The following is a 20781-nucleotide window of genomic DNA, read 5'->3' on the forward strand; positions in this document are numbered from 1 at the left end:
CATAACCCTAAACTAACCTCAACTTTAAACCAAGTCTTCACCTAAAATTAATGATTTACGTTAAGGAGACTTGCTTTTTGTCACAACATGACTGTGTAAACAGATTTACTACCCACAGCGTGAGGAATACCTGGACCACACACACACACACTCAGAGGAGTGACAATGAGAACTTATCAGAGTATAAAGACATTTCCTCTACTCTATATGTAACAGGGGTCTGGACACTCTAAGAAAAAAGGGGAAGAGCTCTACTTTTGATCTACCAATTGATTCAGTCAGCCTGAGTCTGCAGGATCTGATTGGCTACTTCCAACCACCCGGCGATCACCTAGAACATGAAGACAAGCAGAACCGACTGAGAGCTCTGAAGAACCGACAAAACCTTTTCCAAGAGGAGGTAGGAAACATCTTTGTCCGTGTGTTTGGATCCTGTGTGCCTAAAACTGAGCCATTGCAATGTTATTAGGGGTCCAAAAATTTAAGTTTCACCAAAATGTGTATCACGCAGAAGTCTTTGGTGATTATGCCTCATTGTGACAATCAATCACAATGTAGTCTAAAAGTGGTGCTGAAGAACTGAAGAACATTGGTTTCATTTCATTTTATTACCATTAACAGAGTCATCTGAATAAAGCAGTAACAACAACCTCTGTGTCCATAGGGGATGATCAGCCTCGTACTGGAGTGTATTGATCGGCTTCACGTGTACAGCAGTGCAGCTCATTTTGCTGAGGCAGTAGGAAGGGAGGCTGGAGAGGCCTGGAGCTCCATCCTCAACTCCCTCTACCAACTGCTGGGTAAACACACACATGCATACACACATAGAAAATATAATAGCCCACGTGTTATTTCCAGAGGTATTATCTAAAACTAGATTGTATGTACAAAGGGGTTTACAGAAAGCCATAATGGTAAATTAATACACATAATATTTAAAGAGATGATAATTCATTACCTTGCAAGGCAGCTGGATTCTCAAGATCACAACGTCACAGGATCACAAGAGAATCCATCCTGTCAGACTTCAAGTTATGCGCTTGTGTGGTTCGGACCAATCAGCATCCTGTGAGGATTGTCGCGTGATCTTGTGATCTCACAAAATCCAGCTGCCTCACAAGGTAAGACGGTGATAGACAGATGGTTCGTCTAATCTCCTGCCAAATATTTTTTGGATGTGCCTACCCTACCCAAACAGTTTCCAAGGAAAACTTCTCAGATAGTTCTGTGTAACAAACCATCTGGAGCGTCAGGTTAGATAATTCAGTTACATAATTCTTTCCATGGAAAGATGAGATTAGAATATAAAATGTTGCAACCAGAGGAAAGAGACCAACAAATACATGTGGGAATAGTCTGTTTCTATCACACAACAACAGTACCTCTTAATGACATGTCTCTTCTCCCCTGTCTTCTCCTGTCCCCTCCTGTCCCACGTCATCTATCTTCTGTGCTCCTCCTAGCTGCGCTGATCAGGGGAAACAGGAAGAACTGCGCCCAATTTTCCGGTTCTTTGGACTGGCTCATTAGCAGACTGGAGAGACTTGAGGCCTCTTCTGGTAGGTCAGCTTGTCTTTGACAAGGTTGTCATTATATGGAATTACTGATCACCATTCAGTCATCATAAATCATCATGAAATCAAACTAGCAGCAGGCTTGGTGGGGGATGTTACCATTCCTGGACAGTGAATCAGCTCATTCAGTTTAAAGTACAAAATGATAAACATCTGCTCTGGAAGATCTCTGCTCTGTCCATGTAAGCATGCATGAAGGCCACAGTGCAACACAACACTCACAGCAGCAGCCAGGACAGCTGCTGAATTAACAAGAATGAGACCAAAAGCAAGAACATGTTTGATAGTGAGGGGTCATTATTTTACATTTTACTGGGTATCTATTGCTTATTATTATTATTATTACTATTGTAAAAACTGCACACAACTGTGGAATTAAAACTGCAGCTCATCCACAAAGTGGCCTTGATGTTTTACTCTGTACTATTATTATTTTTCCAATTTAACTACTGTTGCTTTTTACTGATAACTTGTTTCCTTTTTTAAATGGCTTTACAATAGTAATTTTTGTAATGTTGGACTGTCTGAAATTACACCTCACCCAGTACACTCATACATATTTGAAACAACGCAGGGGTTAAAATGTCTTAAAGCTGTGTGTCTCTTCAGCTTCTCTTGCTGGTATGTTAATAATGATGTGGTTCTGATTGCTTATTGCCATATTCTGTATATGTAGGTATACTGGAGGTGCTTCACTGTGTGCTGGTGGAGAGTCCTGAGGCACTGAACATTATCAAAGAGGGACACATCAAATCCATTATATCTCTACTGGACAAGCATGGACGCAACCACAAGGTGCAGGCAGATATACACAGGCATATGTGTATCTATAATAGAAGTTCCACACAGGTGTTCAAGCTTCCATTACTTACCTTCAAATCAGTTTCAAAGTTATGAGTTATGGTTATTTGTGTCTGGTGTGAAAAGGCTTCTCGGAGTCTGTGAGCAGAACCTAAAGCCACACGGAGTAAATTTTAAAAGATTCCAACTAACAATCATTTATCAAGGCAAAGAAAACTCTTGCGAAAATTGCCAATGAGATCAATCCATCAGGAGTCCTGCAGTTCAACCTGTGTGCCAGTAGGTGTTTGCATGTGAGTGTTTGTACTGTAACAACGACATATTGACAACAGTGATGTATCTTCTGGTGTGTTAGGTTCTAGACGTGTTGTGTTCGCTGTGTGTGTGTCACGGTGTGGCAGTGCGCTCTAACCAGCACCTGATCTGTGATAACCTGCTGCCAGGAAGAGATCTGTTACTGCAGACACGACTGATCAACCACGTAAGCAGGTATACACACACACAGACACACACACACACATACAAACACACACACATACACACCTGCACAAATACACACATTTTAAAAATCCAGTACCAACTTCTTGTAACTGTCAAGATACACAGAATATGTCATTCTAACACACTAGTGGGTCATTTTCTCTGCTTAGTGACAGTGTTCCCTCTTCTTCTCTCTTCCTAACAGCATGCGTCCCAACATCTTCCTGGGCGTCAGTGATGGCTCCGCCCAGTACAGGAAGTGGTACTACGAACTGATCGTGGACCAGGCATTGCCATTTGTCACAGCCGAGGCCACTCACCTCAGGGTGGGCTGGGCCAATACCAGTGGCTACGCACCCTACCCCAGCGGGGGGGAGGGGTGGGGAGGCAATGGGGTGGGTGATGACCTCTACTCTTACGGCTTTGATGGACTCCATCTTTGGTCAGGTGAGGGGTATGTGTGTGTATGGAGACAGAGAAGATGATACTGCTATGTAGAAACTGTAGTGAGTTCATTGTACCTCTATATAATAACCAGCTAAATTATATTTGTACATCTCTCTGCATAGCAATGACTTAAGACAAGCTACTGTATACATTTTCAAATAATAAGCATATATCATGAAAAATATTCACTGTATATGCTTGATTTGACTCATTTACGCAAACTTTTCCACCAATCCCGTGCAGGCTGCATTGCACGGACTGTTAGCTCACCCAATCAGCATCTTCTGAGAGCAGAGGACGTGGTGAGCTGCTGTTTGGACCTCAGCGTGCCCAGTATCTCCTTCAGGATCAACGGCCAGCCGGTTCAGGGAATGTTTGAGAACTTCAACTCTGACGGCCTCTTCTTCCCTGTGGCCAGCTTCTCTGCTGGAGTCAAGTCAGTGCTTTACTGGAAACAATTCATACAAAATGAAAATCCAGTTATTATCTGTTTATCCCGTATCAGAGGAAATGTTTGTTGATTTACCTGATAGTATCTATTTATCTAGAGATTTACATTTATTTATATAAAACTCCAGAATCCTGAAATCCAACAAAGCAAGAGAAACTCTGTAAGCTAACCTAGTATCAAGTTAATTTACTGGGTTTGATTATTGGTCAGACTGTTTCCTTTGACTTCAAGGAGAAGAAAAATATATTTTCCTACTTGATGTGGAAATCACACTGTGTTTACCATGTCTTGCTCTCCTCTCACATGTCATACCGCAGGGTTCGTTTCCTCCTCGGGGGTCGTCATGGAGAGTTTAAGTTCCTCCCTCCTCCAGGTTATGCTCCTTGCTATGAGGCGGTGTTGCCCAGAGAGAAGCTAAAGCTGGAGGCCAGTCAGGAACAGACCGCAGCTAGAGACCTGCTGGGACCCACTGTCACCTTGAGTCAGGCAGCGTTCACTCCCATACCTGTAGACACCAGCCAGGTACAGTACAGATCACTGTCAGGGTTGGGTTGGGTGCTCATGAATAAAGTTAGAGACGTCATCCAATAAATCCTAGTACCTGATAAATCTTGTACCTATCCTATGAATAAGTATAGAAAAAAAAATATTATATAACCATGACATTGTGAAATAAACCAATACATTTTGATTATTTATCATACATATACTACTGTGAAATGTTATTTAATCCTTTTAAGGCATTTTTTCATGACAAAGCCTTTTTCTATTGGTTACACAAACAGAGCAGACTGAAGCAACAGTGTGTGTAATGATCGAAATGGTGCAAATCACTGTTTTGTGTGTGTGTGTGTGTGTGTGTGTGTGTGTGTGTGTGTGTGTGTGTGTGTGTGTGTGTGTGTGTAGATTGTTCTGCCACCTCACCTGGAGAGGATCAGGGAGAAGCTGGCAGAAAATATCCATGAGCTGTGGGTGATGAATAAGATAGAACTAGGCTGGACCTTCGGTGTAGTGAGTATCAGACAAACACCCAAAACTGTATGTGTCACAGTTGTGTTCAGATGAGTCGTGACCTATTTTCAAGTTTAGATGTGTGAAACATGCAAAAAAAAAAGGTTACATCTGTCGTGTTATGGGTCAAATCTGACCCGGTAGTAATTATGGGTTGTTTATGCAGAGAAATACATGGTAAATGTTGCCAAACCATCATGAATAAAAAAAATTACAACAAAACAAAATTAATAGTAATAAAATTCTATGATAATAGCATAATAATGTTGTGTATTAATATTAACATTATGTTTCATGCCAAGAAAGCATATTGATTTGAATTCAATTGTAGAGTGGCACACAGCAAATATGATCCCACACACACACACCCCCACTCCCTCCTTCACTCACTCACACTCACACACACACACTGAAGACAATACTCTTTCATCTGTCACTTTGTATACTTTTATGCTGTTATTATCATGGGAACCACTTCTTTCTGGCAGACGAGGTGTTGAATGTTTTGTCTGTGGGGGAGTGGTTACAGAAATCACTATAAGACCTGCGGCGAAAACGTCTGTCCTCCCATTCATTTTAATGAGCGTAGTTTGTTTCGGCTGCAGCGGTTTTGGCCGCTGCGGCGCCACACCGGACTGCGGCCAGGAAGTTGAGCCACAGTCAACTTTTGGAGAAAAGCAACCCGACGTCACTGCGGCTGAAGGCTGCAGTGGCCAATCACAGCCGGAGATCAGACTGATCAGAGTTGTAAACTCTGCCATGAGGGAGTAAAAAGACGTTACTAGGAGGAGGGAAGTACATTTCTCTTTGTTTGATAACGTTAAAAGTAAAGTTAGACTCTGCTGTCGGCTTCCCGACTCACTTTAAAAAAGACGAGAGAGAGAGAGAGCAGCAGTGGTTGCGCGAGCTAGAGAGTGAATGAAGAGAGGGAACGCTGGTAGCGAGAAATCAGATCAATAAAACGTTATTTTTTGATTGTTTCACAGCGGTTATGTTCTAGAGCACAAATAAACACACCCACACACCTCTGCTCAACCCTGCGGCTGAACATCGCCTGATTTGGTCTGAATACGGCCTAATGATTGGGAAGCTCAAAGAAAGATAATGACATCAAAAAATGGCAAAATACCATGGTCCTCAATCCCCTATTAAAGGCAGGGTAACAAACAATCACAGAATATAATCAAAATGACCTCAAGGTCCAACAAGGTAGGCAGTCTCACATGCCAAAGACGTACGATCTGCCTTTGAGCTTTTTATATCACAGCCTATAGAGAAGATCATTATTGACATGACCAACATGGAGAGGAGACAACTATTTGGGAATAGTTGGAGGGAGATTGACACACACCATCTCCATGCTTACATGGGGATGCTGATACTTGCCGGGGTATAAATCCAACAATGAGGCCACTTCTAGTTTATGGGATGCTGAAACAGGCCAGGCTATTTTCTGCGTTAAAATGTCATTTCAAACCTTTTATTCTTTTGAGAGTTATTCAATTTGACAAGCGTGAAACAAGATTAGCTTGTCGTGAGAAGGACAAATTTGTACCCATAAGAGATGTTTGGGACAAACGGGTAGAGTGCTCGCCACTGACCTACAATCCAGGGCCCGAGGTCACGATAGATGAAAAGCTGGGCCCATTTAGAGATTGCTGTCCATTTAGACAATACATTCCCAGTAAGCCTGGAAAATATGGCCTTAAAATCTGGGCAGCTTGTGATGCAGCTTTGCATGGAATATGCAAATATATACAAGTATACCTGCTGGAACTGTGCCAGAGAATAATCAGGACATGCATGTAGTGCTGGCAATGACAGAGGGTCTTCAGGGGCGCAACATCACATGTAACGATTTTTTCACTTCTCATGCCCTTGGCCAAGAGCTGCTGCGAAAGAAGCTGACAATGGTGGGAACAAACCTGAGCTGTGTCCTGCACTTCTTGGGACAAAGGACTGGGCTGCTCTCTCCTGGAAGTCTGCCTTTACTGAAGACACCACAGTTGTGTCATACCGTCCCAAGAGGTACAAAAACGTGATGATGATGAGCACACTCCACAGGACTGCGGCTGTGAGCAGGAGGGAAGACAAAAAGCCAGAAGTGATCCTGGATTACAATAAAAACAAAGGAGGAGTTGACAACTTGGACAGGTCACTGGCATCCACTCTGTCACTTGCAAACGGATGACAGCAAGGTGGCCATCGGTCATCTTTTGCAGCATCTTGGATGTTTCGGCTTACAATGCTTTTGTAGTGTGGACTGAAATTAACCCTGGGAGGAACTCTGCAAAGCCATACAAAAGGAGTCTCTCTCTGAAGGAGCGAGGAAGAGCTCTGGTGAGCCCTCATTTTGAACAACGGCGATGTCTACCCTAAACCCCTGCTTACCAACATGGTGATGCAGCCTCAAACCAAGGATGCAAACATACCTATGCATCCAGCTTTGCCTACTTGAAAGAAGAGGAAGAGATGCCAATGTTGCCCTAACAAGAAGGACACCAAGACCAGCAGCATTTGTCAAAAAATGTCAAAAATACATTTGCAAGGCACACACCCAAACATTCACATACTGTCCATCATGCATATAAATATGAACACATACATACATAAATACACTTGGATGCAGACTTATGCACACACACACACACACACACATACACACACACACACACACACACATACCTTGCTGGAGATGACACTTGTTCATAAGTCTTGTTTTTTAGGTCATATCTCAACAAAATCCAGTCAGTCAGTCGGTCATAAGCAGCTCTGTGGCTCATTCATTGCTTATTGCAGCTGTTGTGTGAGTTCAGCCTGACACACCTGTTCTTAAGGCATAGCAGCAGCCCCAGGTGGGTCCTCACTTTTTGCCCAGTCAGGGGCCAGGCCTAGCACCTGTATATTTACATACAATATGTCATATCCCAAGTAGTAAATAGTGAAACCTGTTAGAGGGCAGAGCACTAAAAATAAGTTACCTGGATGTAATTCCAGTTCTATGACTGCCTAGCTGCCCTCTGGTTCATGGTGTCCTGAGTTCAAACTGTGCCAAGCAACAGGCTCCTTTACTATCCTTACCCTTTCTTTTCTGTGTGTGTGTGTGTTTGTGTGTGTTTTAGGTGCGAGATGATAACAAGCGGCAGCACCCATGTTTGGTGGAGTTCTCCAAGCTTCCCGAACAGGAACGGAGCTACAACTTACAGATGTCTCTGGAGACTCTCAAGTAATGCATCCCTGCAGCGAGCAGCATAAGATATTTAGATTACATATTTATCAGGGACACTATTAAAACCCGACGACACATGAAGTGTTCACGCTGTATATTTCACTTCAAACTCTGGAGTTTCTTTCTGTGGACTAGATGCTGAATTCGATATGCAGGTTTCCAGGTTATGCAGGAGTGTTGGTGATGGCAACATGTTTGGTTCAATAACACTAGATGATGTGTTTCATCGGGTGTGTGTGTGTGTGTGTGTTACAGAACTCTCCTGGCTTTGGGTTGTCATGTCGGCCTCGCAGATGAACACGCTGTAGAGAAAGTCAAGAGCATGAAACTGTCACCAACGTGAGTTACCTCAAACATTAATACGACATAAGATAATGGCACAACTTTACAAGTATTGGATGCAGGATGATATGATACTCATACTATTCATGATGTAATGATGCAGTGATGGGAAAATGGGACATTTCATGAGATAATTAATAGAGATCATTATGATGACTACAGCACCATAAACACATGGAGGTTGTTGAGCAGCTGGCTAGCTAACAATGCAGTGCTTTAACTCTATCTGTGCAGCTATGAGTTGTCCGGTGGTTATAAACCTGCTCCTCTGGACCTGAGTCACATCAAACTGACCTCCACCCAGGAAGCCATGGTGGACAAACTGGCTGAGAATGCACACAACGTCTGGGCAAGAGACCGCATCCGTCAAGGCTGGACCTATGGCATCCAACAAGTAGGGACTCTGTGTGTGTGTGTGTTTCTGTGTGTGAGTTTGTTTGTTAGCATTTATGTGCTGAGACAGAGAAATGATATTGTGTTTACCACTGTGCAGTATATCTCTGAATTGGCTGACTGGTCTGCTCCATACATTTACTGAAATGTACACAGCGGAATGGCCACTGTTGTTGGAATTCACTGCTAGACTTCAATGCCTACCTATCTGTTTGTGTCTTAAATCAGTAAACGAGAGTGTTATGACTGGCTTGCGGGCCCAACAAAGGAGGGAGGCGCACGCCAAACTTAGCAACAGACGCCACTCCCTACTAAAGGCATTTCCCCGCACACAGCCAATTAAACTTAGTTAAGAAAAAATATCAAATTCACTCGAAATCTCATTAACAAAATTTCCAGCATTTTCTTCAGAACAGACCAGCCCCCAATTTGTTGTGACCAGCTAGCGGGAGACACACGCCACACTTAAAATCATCATCATTTGAAAGTGTATGAATGCAGTGGCTCATGTGAGACATGTTATGTCAGTGTAAAACAAAACCAATAGGGTAGCACAAAACAAAGAAGTCTTGGTAAGTGGGAATACACCAGCAGCATGGATTCTGTTACTACATCAGCAGCACCTATCCTCCACCCAGCCAAGGACCTGCAACACTTAAACACACACACCACAGGACCAAGGGAAAGGGCATCACAAGAGTTACAAGCATCACAAGACTACTTGTGACTTTAATGTGGTAATGGCATATATTGCACTCAATGGTGGAACTGAAGGATAGTCTAGTGCTGCTATTTCACTGTCCCCACCCTGCACCTGTAGTCCTATAGAGTAGTTCCTTTTCATTCTTGTGTTCTCTATTGCTTCTCAGGATGTGAAGAGTCGTAGAAACCCTCGCCTGGTCCCCTACATTCTGCTGGATGAGAGAACCAAGAAGTCCAATAAAGACAGTCTGAGAGAGGCTGTCAGGACTCTGTTGGGATATGGATACAACCTGGAAGCTCCCGACCAGGACCATGGTACAATACCTACCCTCCATTGTATCACTTCTTTCAAAGACTTGGCATTTTTATGATAATGTATACATCAGATTACCTATCTCACCCGCTCTCCCTCCCTTGCCTCGCTCTCACCCAGCAGCTCAATCTGACCCCAGCAACATGTCCGCTGAGAGGTTCCGCATTTTCCGAGCAGAGAAAACCTACTGTGTTAATGCAGGGAAGTGGTACTTTGAGCTGGAGGTAAGAAGAGCTATCATCAGAGATATGCTAGCATTGCTCTGAAATGTATCAGCTGCTGGTAGATACAATTTTAAAGATATCTGTGATGACTTTTTTAATAGCAAAATATTAACTAAGGGTTAACCTAGATGTGAACCTCTTCCTGCTTCTGTTCCCAGGTTTTAACAGCAGGGGAGATGAGGGTGGGCTGGGCCAGACCAGGATGCCTACCAGACCAGGAGTTGGGATCTGATGACCAGGCCTTTGTCTTTGATGGCTTTAAGGTGGCTGAATTTCTCTTTACTCATGCAGTCATACGACACTTCCCATCACTTCAGTGTATCATTTGAAGTCAACATTTCTTGGTCTGTTGTTTTTCTTCAGCATATTATATAATCCTACCTCACAGTGAAACTTTTTCATTTTTTCATCATCATTAGTGATAACAATTGTAACAAATTCATTCAAAAACATTAAAAAACCCCAAAAACCTGAATGTACCAATAAGTATATGATAAATATCAACATGTTGTTCACTATAGCAACAGAGAAAATGATTCATGTGGTACTATATTTAAGGCGTTTAAAATTCTTTTTAGGATTGCCAAATTAGTCAACCAACCCATCACATTGCAAAAAATATTGGCTAAATACAAGAAATAAAAACTGAATTTGAAGAGAAAATGACTTCATACTAGTGAAATTATCTGTCCATGCAGCAGGATAAACAAAATATTATTAAAATAATTAAAATAAGTTGGTTCCAGTCTAGAAATAAGTAGGCTCTGATAAGTGTTCAAAGGTTTAAGATGAGTAGAAAATGCTGGCTTTTAGATTTAAAATTACTTGAGATCAGACTTGCTACAGCACAATAATAAGTGAAATACACTGAGTATTAGCAAATAATTCATTTTTTTGCATCCTTAATTTTAGTACACAAAAAATGAAGGCCAAGGAACAAGAAAATACATCACTAATTTAATTGGAAATTACTTCATACTAGAGGAGTATGATTATGCTGTTACTTGAAACAACTTGAAAAAAGTTGGCTCATCTTGAAATAAGCAGGCATAAACCCATGTTTGATTTAAAACTAGTCCTTAATCTCAGAGCAAACATCTTAAAACAGGAAACTGATTTTAATGAAATCACAACCAGGACTGAAGTGAGATTTCCATCAACATTTATAGACAATTGAAAGTAGTCTGGGAAGAGCTTTCACACCAGTTTCATCTTGGTCTCTCTCTCTCTCTCTCTCTCTCTCTCTCTCTCTCTCTCTCTCTCTCTCTCTCTCTCTCTCTCTCTCTCTCTCTCTCTCTGTGTCTTACATTTTGGTTAATTTCAGTATCATATTTAAACTTCACATGAAGAAAGTCAGACTGTGTGACAGGTCTTTGCGTATTTTGTTTGAAAATTCTCAGCAGAAGAAAATCGGTGATAAATTCACCAACCAATCATATGTGCCACTCTGGAGCAAATCTGTTTGTATGAGTGCTTCTTGCACGAGGCCTTTTCTCTCTGCACGTCTGACCACCCTGTTTGTCAGCGCCACTAGATGTGTGTGTGTGTGTGTGTGTGTGTGTGTGTGTGTGTGTGTGTGTGTGTGTGTGTGTGTGTGTCTTCCAGGTCCAGCGCTGGCACCAGGGTAATGAGCACTTTGGGCGTGCTTGGCAGACGGGTGACGTTGTAGGCTGCATGGTAGATCTGAATGAACACACCATGATGTTCACACTTAATGGAGAGGTGTTGCTCGATGACTCTGGCTCTGAGCTTGCCTTTAAGGACTTTGACGTTGGTGAAGGTTAGTGCTGTATCACTGACAACACACACGCACACACACACACACACGCACACACACATGCATCTGTAACTGGAGACAAAACACATCCTTTGAGGTCACGACCCTCTTGGTGTGATTAATGTTGAAGCTTAGTTAGTTATCGTCACGCCAAATGACAAACCTCTCAACTTCATCTTCATAAGTAAGTCTCTTCCTTTGATGTAAGATACACATCAGATTTGTCTGAATATTTTTGAAGATGACAGGACATCGACTATGCCTGCAGTCAACTTTGTAAAATATGAATGTTAATCAGTGCTTTGCAGCCTTTTTTAGATGATTTCTCCTCAACTTTATGATCATTGTGTGTAAGTTATTTCATTTTAGTTATTGAGTATTCGACTATTAAATTATTTATTTGTTTATCTTGAAAAATACTGTATCCATTGTTCTTAACTGATGCACAAATTGAATATGGATTTCAAATTTTTTCTCAGTTTTAATTGAGTTTATATATAAGTTTAAAAGATTACTCAATTAACCATGTGATTATTGATTTGCACAAATCTATGCAGCATCTGCTGCATATTATAAGTATCAGTGTTACAGGAAGTAATGCACAACAAGTTTAATCTTAGTATTTCATTCCCTGTCTGTCTCCAGGTTTCATCCCAGTGTGCAGTCTAGGTGTGTGTCAGGTGGGGAGGATGAACTTTGGTAAAGACGTCAGCACTCTGAAATACTTCACCATCTGCGGCCTGCAGGAAGGCTATGAACCGTTCGCCGTCAACATGAACCGGGATGTCACAATGTGGCTCAGCAAGAGGCTGCCTCAGTTTGTACCTGTCCCCCCCAACCACCAACACATAGAGGTGAGAGTCACGTGGAAGATGCTCTGCATGGTTTGGAACATGTAGCTATCTGCTGGTAGAAAAAAACCACAGATACTGTAAATTACTGGTAGCAGTCAGTGGTAGTGGGCTGAGAGCTTGAGTGAAATTAAAGATCCCCTTCAGACTCATTTCAAGACATTTATTAATCATTTATTTAATATGTTTTTTTCCCACAAAAAATTCCAGTAAACTACAGAAAAAGTAAGCCAAGGCTAATTGTAACATGTAAAAGTAACAGTATCAGAACAAAAGAATTTTGTCTTTCTTTCTTTTTTCAGGTGACACGTATAGACGGGACAGTGGAGTCGTGTCCATGTCTGAAGGTCACCCAGAGGTCATTTGGCTCACAGAACAGCAACACTGACATTACCTTCTACAGAATGAGCATGCCCATAGAGTGTGCAGAATCTTTCTCCAGGTCCCCACCTAACGGCAGCCTCTTCTCACCAAAGAGGGTAAGAGAAACATACTGATAGTTACACATAACTATGTACAGAGTTACACACACATACTGACACATAGTTTGTTTGGAACAATTCACAGAACAATATAATCCATCTGGTCTCTAACAGTTTCTTCAGACATGAGGATGTGGCATACAGTTAATGATGAAATCAAGGGGTTGAATCATGTATGTGCAAAGTTTTCACATCCATCTGCTGAAAGTTTCTCTGTGGTCACCTCAAATCTGAGCTAAGATGTGAACGTACATGTGATGATTTGTGACATCACAACTATTGTATGCAATATATCCAGTATGCAACTTATACAAATGTGATGTGGAAACTTGAAGCCTCTAGTGCACATACATTGAGAATGTACCTTACAGTGAAGTAGGAGACATCTTGCTTCAAATAAAATGAAGAATTGGTCCCAGCAAACCATTGTTCTTGCAGATGCATCTATGCAGGAGGGTGTTTTATTTCCTTACACATATTATTTATTCTCAGGCTTTGTGTTATGCTTTTCAAATCTCAGTAAAGCATTTCTTAATGTATACCTAAACTGATCCATCTCTAACTGAATGATTTTAACTATGAGGTTAATGGAGTTTGTTTGGAGCATGCACATTCCATTTACTGTCTAACTATGTGCACAGGCTACTGACTAGTCCCTATCACAGGGAAGCAGACTAACTGCTCAAATTCACTTGCAGACAGTAGGGTTGGGTATATGATTCATCAGATGTGTTGTGTGTGCCTGTGTCTGCAGGAGCTGGAGGACTTTGAAACCGTATCAGACTTTGAGGTCCTGATGAAGTCGTCTCACGGTCACAATGGACCCAACGGACCCGAGAGAGACGAATTCAACAACCACAAAGATTACAACCAGGAGAAGCCCTTCAAGCTCAAACAGCGGTAAACCTTTTCACACTAATAATTCGCATCCTTCCTTAATTGTGTTTATAAGTGTCATAAACACCTAAACCATCCATGTGATCTCACAGGTTCATGTTGAAGAGAAACAAGCCAGACAACAGCTGCCCCTCATCTGCTCGTCTGTCTGAGGAGGTGATGGCTGAAGACAGAGATGACTATGAATTCCTAATGCAAGCCTCTACTGTGAGACCATACACATACTAATCAAACAACATACAAACATGCTAAACACTCACACATAACAGTGTCCTGTAGAGTATAAATTGGTGACAAGTAGTGTATAGAATACACCAGGAACAATGTAAGGGAGCTGAGGATGCAGGTGTTCTGAAAATAACAATAATAGAAACCTGATAAAAATGTTCTGTTTAATGTTTAACAGTTTCATGATATGGAGTTTGTGAAGACGTTTGGGAAAGTCATCGTGATTATGCTTCTCTCTCTCTGCAGCACTATTATTCAGTGCGGATCTTCCCTGGTCAGGAGCCCAGCAGTGTGTGGGTGGGCTGGGTCACTTCTGACTTCCATCAGTACGACCCAGGCTTTGAGCTGCACAATGTCCGTACTGTCACTGTTACTCTGGGAGATGAGAAGGGCAAAGTTCACGAGAGGTTAGTCAAGTTCCACTTAGCTCATACAGTATCAGTCAAAAGTTTGGACACACCTTCCCATTCTCTTAAATGATAAAGTGTGTCCAAAGTTTTGACTGGTACTGTATATGTGGGTCAATTCTGTATTTGATCATCAAAGATCTTGAGCAGGGACATGTGACATGAATAAAGTATGAAGGTTTTCACTCCAGGCAAAGAGTACACTTCATGGTTTTAGTAATTAGCACACATTTAACCCTACAAGAGAAACAATCTTTACTGTACACTTGGTTTGAAATATTGAAAATTTAATGATGACTTATTCATACCTGGTAGAACCTTTGACTGTCTGTAGTAGTGTCCTCACTTGAGTCACATTTGGTCATATTCATGAAGCCAATTTAAGCTTACAGCTTGTATATCCCTCTATTGATATTATTGAGAGCTCCATGGTTTGTGTGTGTGTGTGTGTGTGTGTCCTCCAGTATAAAGCGTAGTAACTGCTACATGGTGTGGGCTGGAGAGAGCAGCAGTCCTGGTCAGGGCAGGAACAACAACGGTTTAGAGATCGGCTGTCTGGTTGACACAACAAATGGACTGCTGACCTTCACTGCCAACGGCAAGGAACTCAGCACATATTACCAGGTAAATATCTGATAGGGTATTCCAGGTTTTTGAATCTTCCTGTACACATGTCCTGATTCCTCCTCATCCTAACTTCCTTTCATTTTTTCAGTTTGTGTCCTACACCAAAATGTGTCCCCTCTTTCTACCTTGCTTCCTCTTTCCTCACAGGCTTTATGTTTGCTTGTAACGTCAGTCCTTCTCACTATAACACTGTCTTGCACTGGCTATATTAACACCACATACTTATATGTTATCTATGGTAAACACGCTGCCATGAGCCCTATGTAAAATATAGAGTAACTGTGATATTTTTGGGAAAAACGGGAAGGAGAAGGGCAAGTTAGCGTTATTGGACCTGACGATGCAACAGCACAATCTGAGCTTATGCAGACATTGTCACACAAATCTTGGGATTGATCAATGTATTCTTTCCCAACAGGTGGAGCCCAGTGCTAAGCTGTTCCCAGCAGTGTTTGCCAAGGCTACCAGTCCCAATGTCTTCCAGTTTGAACTGGGGCGTATTAAGGTGAGGGACATACACACACACACATAAAATTGAGTACTATTTTAGCTGTCCTCTAATTCTTTATTCAAAGTTTGGGAGGTTGCAAAACTATGTAGCTCTGCATTTCCTGTTGCTCAAATGCTCAATGAGTGGAATGGTTTGAATACTGGCACAGTGTCCTCTTTGTTCTGTCCAGCTCCATGTCATGTGATGTTGTAACACTGTCTGTTTCCTGTCAGAATGTGATGCCTCTGTCAGCTGGTCTGTTTAAGAGTGAGAGGAAGAATCTAGCGCCCCAGTGTCCTCCACGGCTGCACGTACAGTTTCTCACTCCTGTATTATGGAGTCGTGTTCCCAACCACTTCCTCAAGGTAACAACTCCTGCATTATAGTGGCACAGTGTTGTTGTTTTTTGGGATATAAAAGACCAAAATCTTTCTGAGTGATGTGCAGTCACTCATTGTGTAGTGAAGAGAAGAAAGATGTAAAGGCAGTCTGACAGTTAAGAGAAAGGTATAGATGTGTCTTCATTTTTTATTGCACATACTAATATAATACACCTTATTCTTCATTGAAAGGTATAAGTATACATACCACTGGAATAACAATTTTCCAACATTCAATTTGTTCCTTATCTCCCACTGAAACAATCAGGTTAGAGGCCATTCTCTCAACAGTATGGCAGTATGATCAAAGTGGGACAAGCAGCAGTCAGTGTTTGCATATTAGAATTCCATTGTGTATTTCAAATACTTTTCAAATACTACACTAGACATAATTTCAATAAGCATTGTTCACAGTACATATTGCATTCTACATACTGAATTGTATTCAGTTCGCTTAACAGCATTTAGACCCTTTCAGAAGTGTCTGTCAAACACCATTTCCTGTTCTTCTCTTGGAACATATGTGGACATGAACTATTAAGTTTACAGGGCTGATTAGCAGTTATCCTCCGGCGGTATCTTGGTGAACTGTCTGCTGTGCCACACAGTGGGCCGATCCTACGACAGCTGCTGCTGGCCAGAAGTGCTTATTGGAAACTAACATGAAATGTTATGTGTGCTGTCTATGAAGTGCTAACAGTTATTTTTTCAGGTCTCAGCATCCAGAGTGAATGACAGACACGGCTGGCTGGTCCAGTGTAACGAACCTCTGCAGTACATGTCTCTACACATACCTGAGGAGAACAGGTGGAGTACACACACACACACACACACACACACACACACACACACCTTTTCATTCTACCTCCTGCGCTCTTGTTTCTCATTCAGTCTCTGTGTGTGTTGTCCAGGTCGGTGGATATTCTGGAGCTGTCAGAGCAGAGGGATTTATTAAAGTTTCACTACCATACCCTCAGACTGTATTCTGCAATCTGTGCTTTGGGAAACAACCGCGTGGCTCATGCCCTCTGCTCCCACGTAGATGAGGCGCAGCTCCTGCAGGCTATAGAGAATAAGTATATGCCAGGTAATGCACACAGCATATAGAAAAAACAATGTTGAATGTGACTCTATAGTAAATAGATAATTAATGCATGATGCAGTGTCACATAACTGTAGGCAGGGTTGGAAGAAGTATTCAGATCCTTTACTTCATTAAAAGTAGTAATACAGGATGTAAAAATATTAAATTAAAAGTCCTGCATTAACAAAAACTTAAATGATAAAGCTGGTGTTTTTCTATATATTTGTTACAAAACCCACGAAAAGTCCTAAACAAAAAATAAATTAGTCTCATTCTCAATACTGACTTCCCTACCCTGTCAATGACACTCAGCCACAAACACATTGGTTCCTACTGAAGACATAATTCTTAAAAAAAATCTCACAAATATGTATAATATATAGTTTATTTAAAAAGGCTCAGTAATTTCCCATAACAGCTGGCAACTGTAGTTTTTTATCAAACAGGAGATAATACTGCATATTTTGGACAAAAATGGAGCTCTATGGCTCAAAGGAATAAGACATATCCTTTAAGTGCAAAAGAATAAGTTTGTTGCTGAAATATTATTATCAAAATGTAAATAAAAGTTCAAAAGTAAAAGTTGTCATTTTGAAGAATTTCTCCTGTCTGTTGTTTTATATTATTGTTATTATATGTACGTATCATATTAATTATTCATTATTGTGAAAGTAGAATGTACAATGTAGTTGGCTGAGCTGGAGCTAATTTGAACTGCTTCATATACTGTTGGGTAGTTTAGTCTATAACAGTGTACCATTATATAAACTCATGTAAACTGTTAAAAGTGGTAATGCACACATAGACTCTCCTTAAAGAATAACTTGATGCAATGTAGTAGAAGACAGCTATATAAGAATAAATACATGTAATAGGTAAGACCAGGTAATAGATGTAATCTGTTCATTAATAAGAACATAAATGGAACAGAGCAGGTCTCTAGTTTAGGGTTAAACTTTTGAATGTTTCTAACTATCTTTCTGTGTCTTTAACCCACAGGTTTGCTTCGTGCTGGCTACTATGACCTCCTCATCGACATCCACCTCAGCAGCTACGCCACAGCTCGCCTCATGATGAACAATGAGTACATTGTTCCCATGACCGGGGAGACCAAGAGCATCACTTTGTTTCCCGATGAGAAGAAGAAACACGGCCTGCCGGGCATCGGCCTCAGCACCTCCCTGAGACCCAGAATGCACTTCTCATCCCCGAGTTTTGTCTGCGGAACCGGGTCATCATACCTTAATAACGGCAACAACGGATCAGGATCAGGAGACTGTTTCCAGTATAGCCCTGAATTCCCTTTAGACATACTGAAAATTAAAACCATTGAGATGCTGACAGAGGCAGTGCGAGAGGGGAGCATGCATGTACGGGATCCAATAGGAGGCAGCACCGAGTTTCTCTTCGTCCCACTCATCAAGCTCTTCTACACCATGCTCATCATGGGAGTTTTCAAAAATGGAGATCTGAAGAACATCCTGCGACTGATTGAGCCGTCTGTGTTCTCTGAAAGACGAGAAGGGCAAGAGGAGAAGCACATGGAGCTGGAGGTGATGAAGGAGCTAGAGAGTGAAGGAGGAAGAGAGGATGGAGGGAGGAAGATGCCTAAAGAAGGACTGTTACAGATGAAGCTACCAGAGCCTGTAAAACTCCAGGTGACACTCAGTAAACTTTTTTAAAACTTAAAACTTTTTAAACTTTCAGATTAGTGGTGCCTTTACAGACATAGATTTTGTTTAAATATAGTTTTCATTATAACAACAAGTCACTTTTTTCTGTCACATAGCAATTAGTTTTTAAGTTAGACATTAGGGAACACTTACAGAATTCACCGTAGTTCATTTTTATTTTTTAAATTTTCACTGTAGAAAGATAATGGCTTTTTGAAGTGACAGGACAGTTGATAATGAATGACATGCTTCTATCTCTATGCATAGTAGGATGTTCTCACGGACATCCAGATGCCAGGATGGTATGGGCATTATGATTAGATGCAAATGAAATCAATGCATATCATGATCAAACAACAATGGCAACACACAAACATGTTATAGTGTAAACACACCACAAGTTTGTGTCTGCACCAGAATGGCCCTGATGCACAGAGCCAACGTGTCACCAAGTTCAATTCAACAAGAAACCAAATGCAAAGTTTGTTTGAGAAGAACACTGATGTAGCATTAAAACATCAGAGGAATGGCTTTATCCGTCACATGCACCAAAAAAATTCAGCAACCTCATGAATGACACAACAAGCTCTGTATTTAAATGATTGAACCATATTTGTGGCAGAGACAGCGATTTAATGATGCAGACAAGCTGTTTAGCATTATATGTGCACTCTAACAGCTGGAACAGTACAACATATGTAGGAAACAACTCACTGCCTTTGTTTTATTTTTTTAATCAAATTCTGGCTAAAATTCATGCTGCATAGAAATCTTTGTTTTCTTCCTCACCTGGAATAAACACCTCGGAATTTTTATGGTGAAAAATCAACCAAATGTGCAAGATTTTCCTGTAATAGTCTCTGTTTGGAAGACAGTTAACATGTCTGCATTGTCTTGACACTAATTAGCCTAATGACTGACTGTCAGTCACACATAAAGAGAGACGCTCAGAGAAGAGCAGTTGAACACATGTTTTCTCAGCTGTGTTTAATCCCAACATCAGAACCAGGAAATAAAGATGATACATTTAAGAAAACAAAGAACAGGAGCAATTAACAGCAATATCTGGTATGTCTAAAGGCTGATGGGAAAATTTTTTTACAATTTTTGTTTTCCTTGCCTTTAAGTTTTAGAAATTCTGAACCAGTACCTAGAAACAGTTTTCGACATAATATGTAGTTGACCCAACAGTCATGTGTGATTATATGTGTTATATCTAGTTATGTTTTCGTTCATGTGTGTGTGTGTGTTTTAGATGTGCCATGTGCTGCAGTACCTGTGTGACTGCCAGGTGCGTCATCGTATCGAGGCAGTAGTGGCCTTCTCTGATGACTTTGTGGCCTGTTTGCAAGACAACCAGCGCTTCCGCTATAACGAGGTGATGCTGGCGCTCAACATGTCTGCAGCCCTCACTGCCAAGAAGACCAAAGAATTCAGATCCCCTCCACAGGAACAGGTAAGGAGCACCACTGAAGAAGAATGACTCTGGCTGGAAGACACAATAAAACAGAAGAATAGGAGAGTAGAACAGACTGGAAAATAAGAGAAGAATGAAATGAAGTGAATGAGAGTATATTGATCAGTGTATAATGAAGTTCAAGAACTGGTATAATTGAAAAAAACTGTAGAGCACAAGTTGAAATGATCCCCTCCGCACAAGATGAATAAAAAGACTGCATTGGATAATAATTTGTGTGACATGGTTTTTCATCCAAAGAGTTTATTACCCAATTAGAAATTCTTAAAATGACATCTTCTCCCTCACTGAAAGAATCCAGAATCTATGAATATGTAAATATTTGGGTCTCTGTATATTAAAGAGTATGGTCTTGACCTGCTCTATGTGAAAAGTGCCTTGAGATGACTTCTGTTGTGATATGGCGCTATATAAATAAAAATTGATTGATATTTTTGCTGG

General features: G+C 41.2%; 1 protein-coding gene across 1 annotated transcript in view; it reads left to right on the top strand.

Annotated features, from left to right (window-relative positions):
• Positions 1-20781, top strand: part of ryr2a (ryanodine receptor 2a (cardiac)) — a 187702-nt gene that overhangs the window by 80890 nt on the left and 86031 nt on the right. The window contains exons 13-40 of the mRNA XM_044338318.1: positions 217-400; positions 665-800; positions 1464-1559; positions 2251-2369; positions 2731-2864; positions 3061-3302; positions 3546-3738; positions 4071-4275; positions 4660-4764; positions 7887-7990; positions 8249-8332; positions 8570-8729; positions 9598-9745; positions 9864-9967; positions 10126-10230; positions 11573-11747; positions 12390-12598; positions 12898-13074; positions 13832-13977; positions 14067-14181; positions 14449-14609; positions 15074-15233; positions 15655-15741; positions 15960-16091; positions 16819-16913; positions 17018-17193; positions 18190-18848; positions 20119-20319. Of these exons, the coding sequence (XP_044194253.1) occupies positions 217-400; positions 665-800; positions 1464-1559; positions 2251-2369; positions 2731-2864; positions 3061-3302; positions 3546-3738; positions 4071-4275; positions 4660-4764; positions 7887-7990; positions 8249-8332; positions 8570-8729; positions 9598-9745; positions 9864-9967; positions 10126-10230; positions 11573-11747; positions 12390-12598; positions 12898-13074; positions 13832-13977; positions 14067-14181; positions 14449-14609; positions 15074-15233; positions 15655-15741; positions 15960-16091; positions 16819-16913; positions 17018-17193; positions 18190-18848; positions 20119-20319 (4612 nt within the window). The remainder of the gene's footprint in view (positions 1-216; positions 401-664; positions 801-1463; positions 1560-2250; positions 2370-2730; positions 2865-3060; positions 3303-3545; positions 3739-4070; positions 4276-4659; positions 4765-7886; positions 7991-8248; positions 8333-8569; positions 8730-9597; positions 9746-9863; positions 9968-10125; positions 10231-11572; positions 11748-12389; positions 12599-12897; positions 13075-13831; positions 13978-14066; positions 14182-14448; positions 14610-15073; positions 15234-15654; positions 15742-15959; positions 16092-16818; positions 16914-17017; positions 17194-18189; positions 18849-20118; positions 20320-20781) is intronic.

This window comes from Thunnus albacares, chromosome 20, assembly GCF_914725855.1.
Source record: "Thunnus albacares chromosome 20, fThuAlb1.1, whole genome shotgun sequence".
NCBI lineage: Eukaryota > Metazoa > Chordata > Actinopteri > Scombriformes > Scombridae > Thunnus > Thunnus albacares.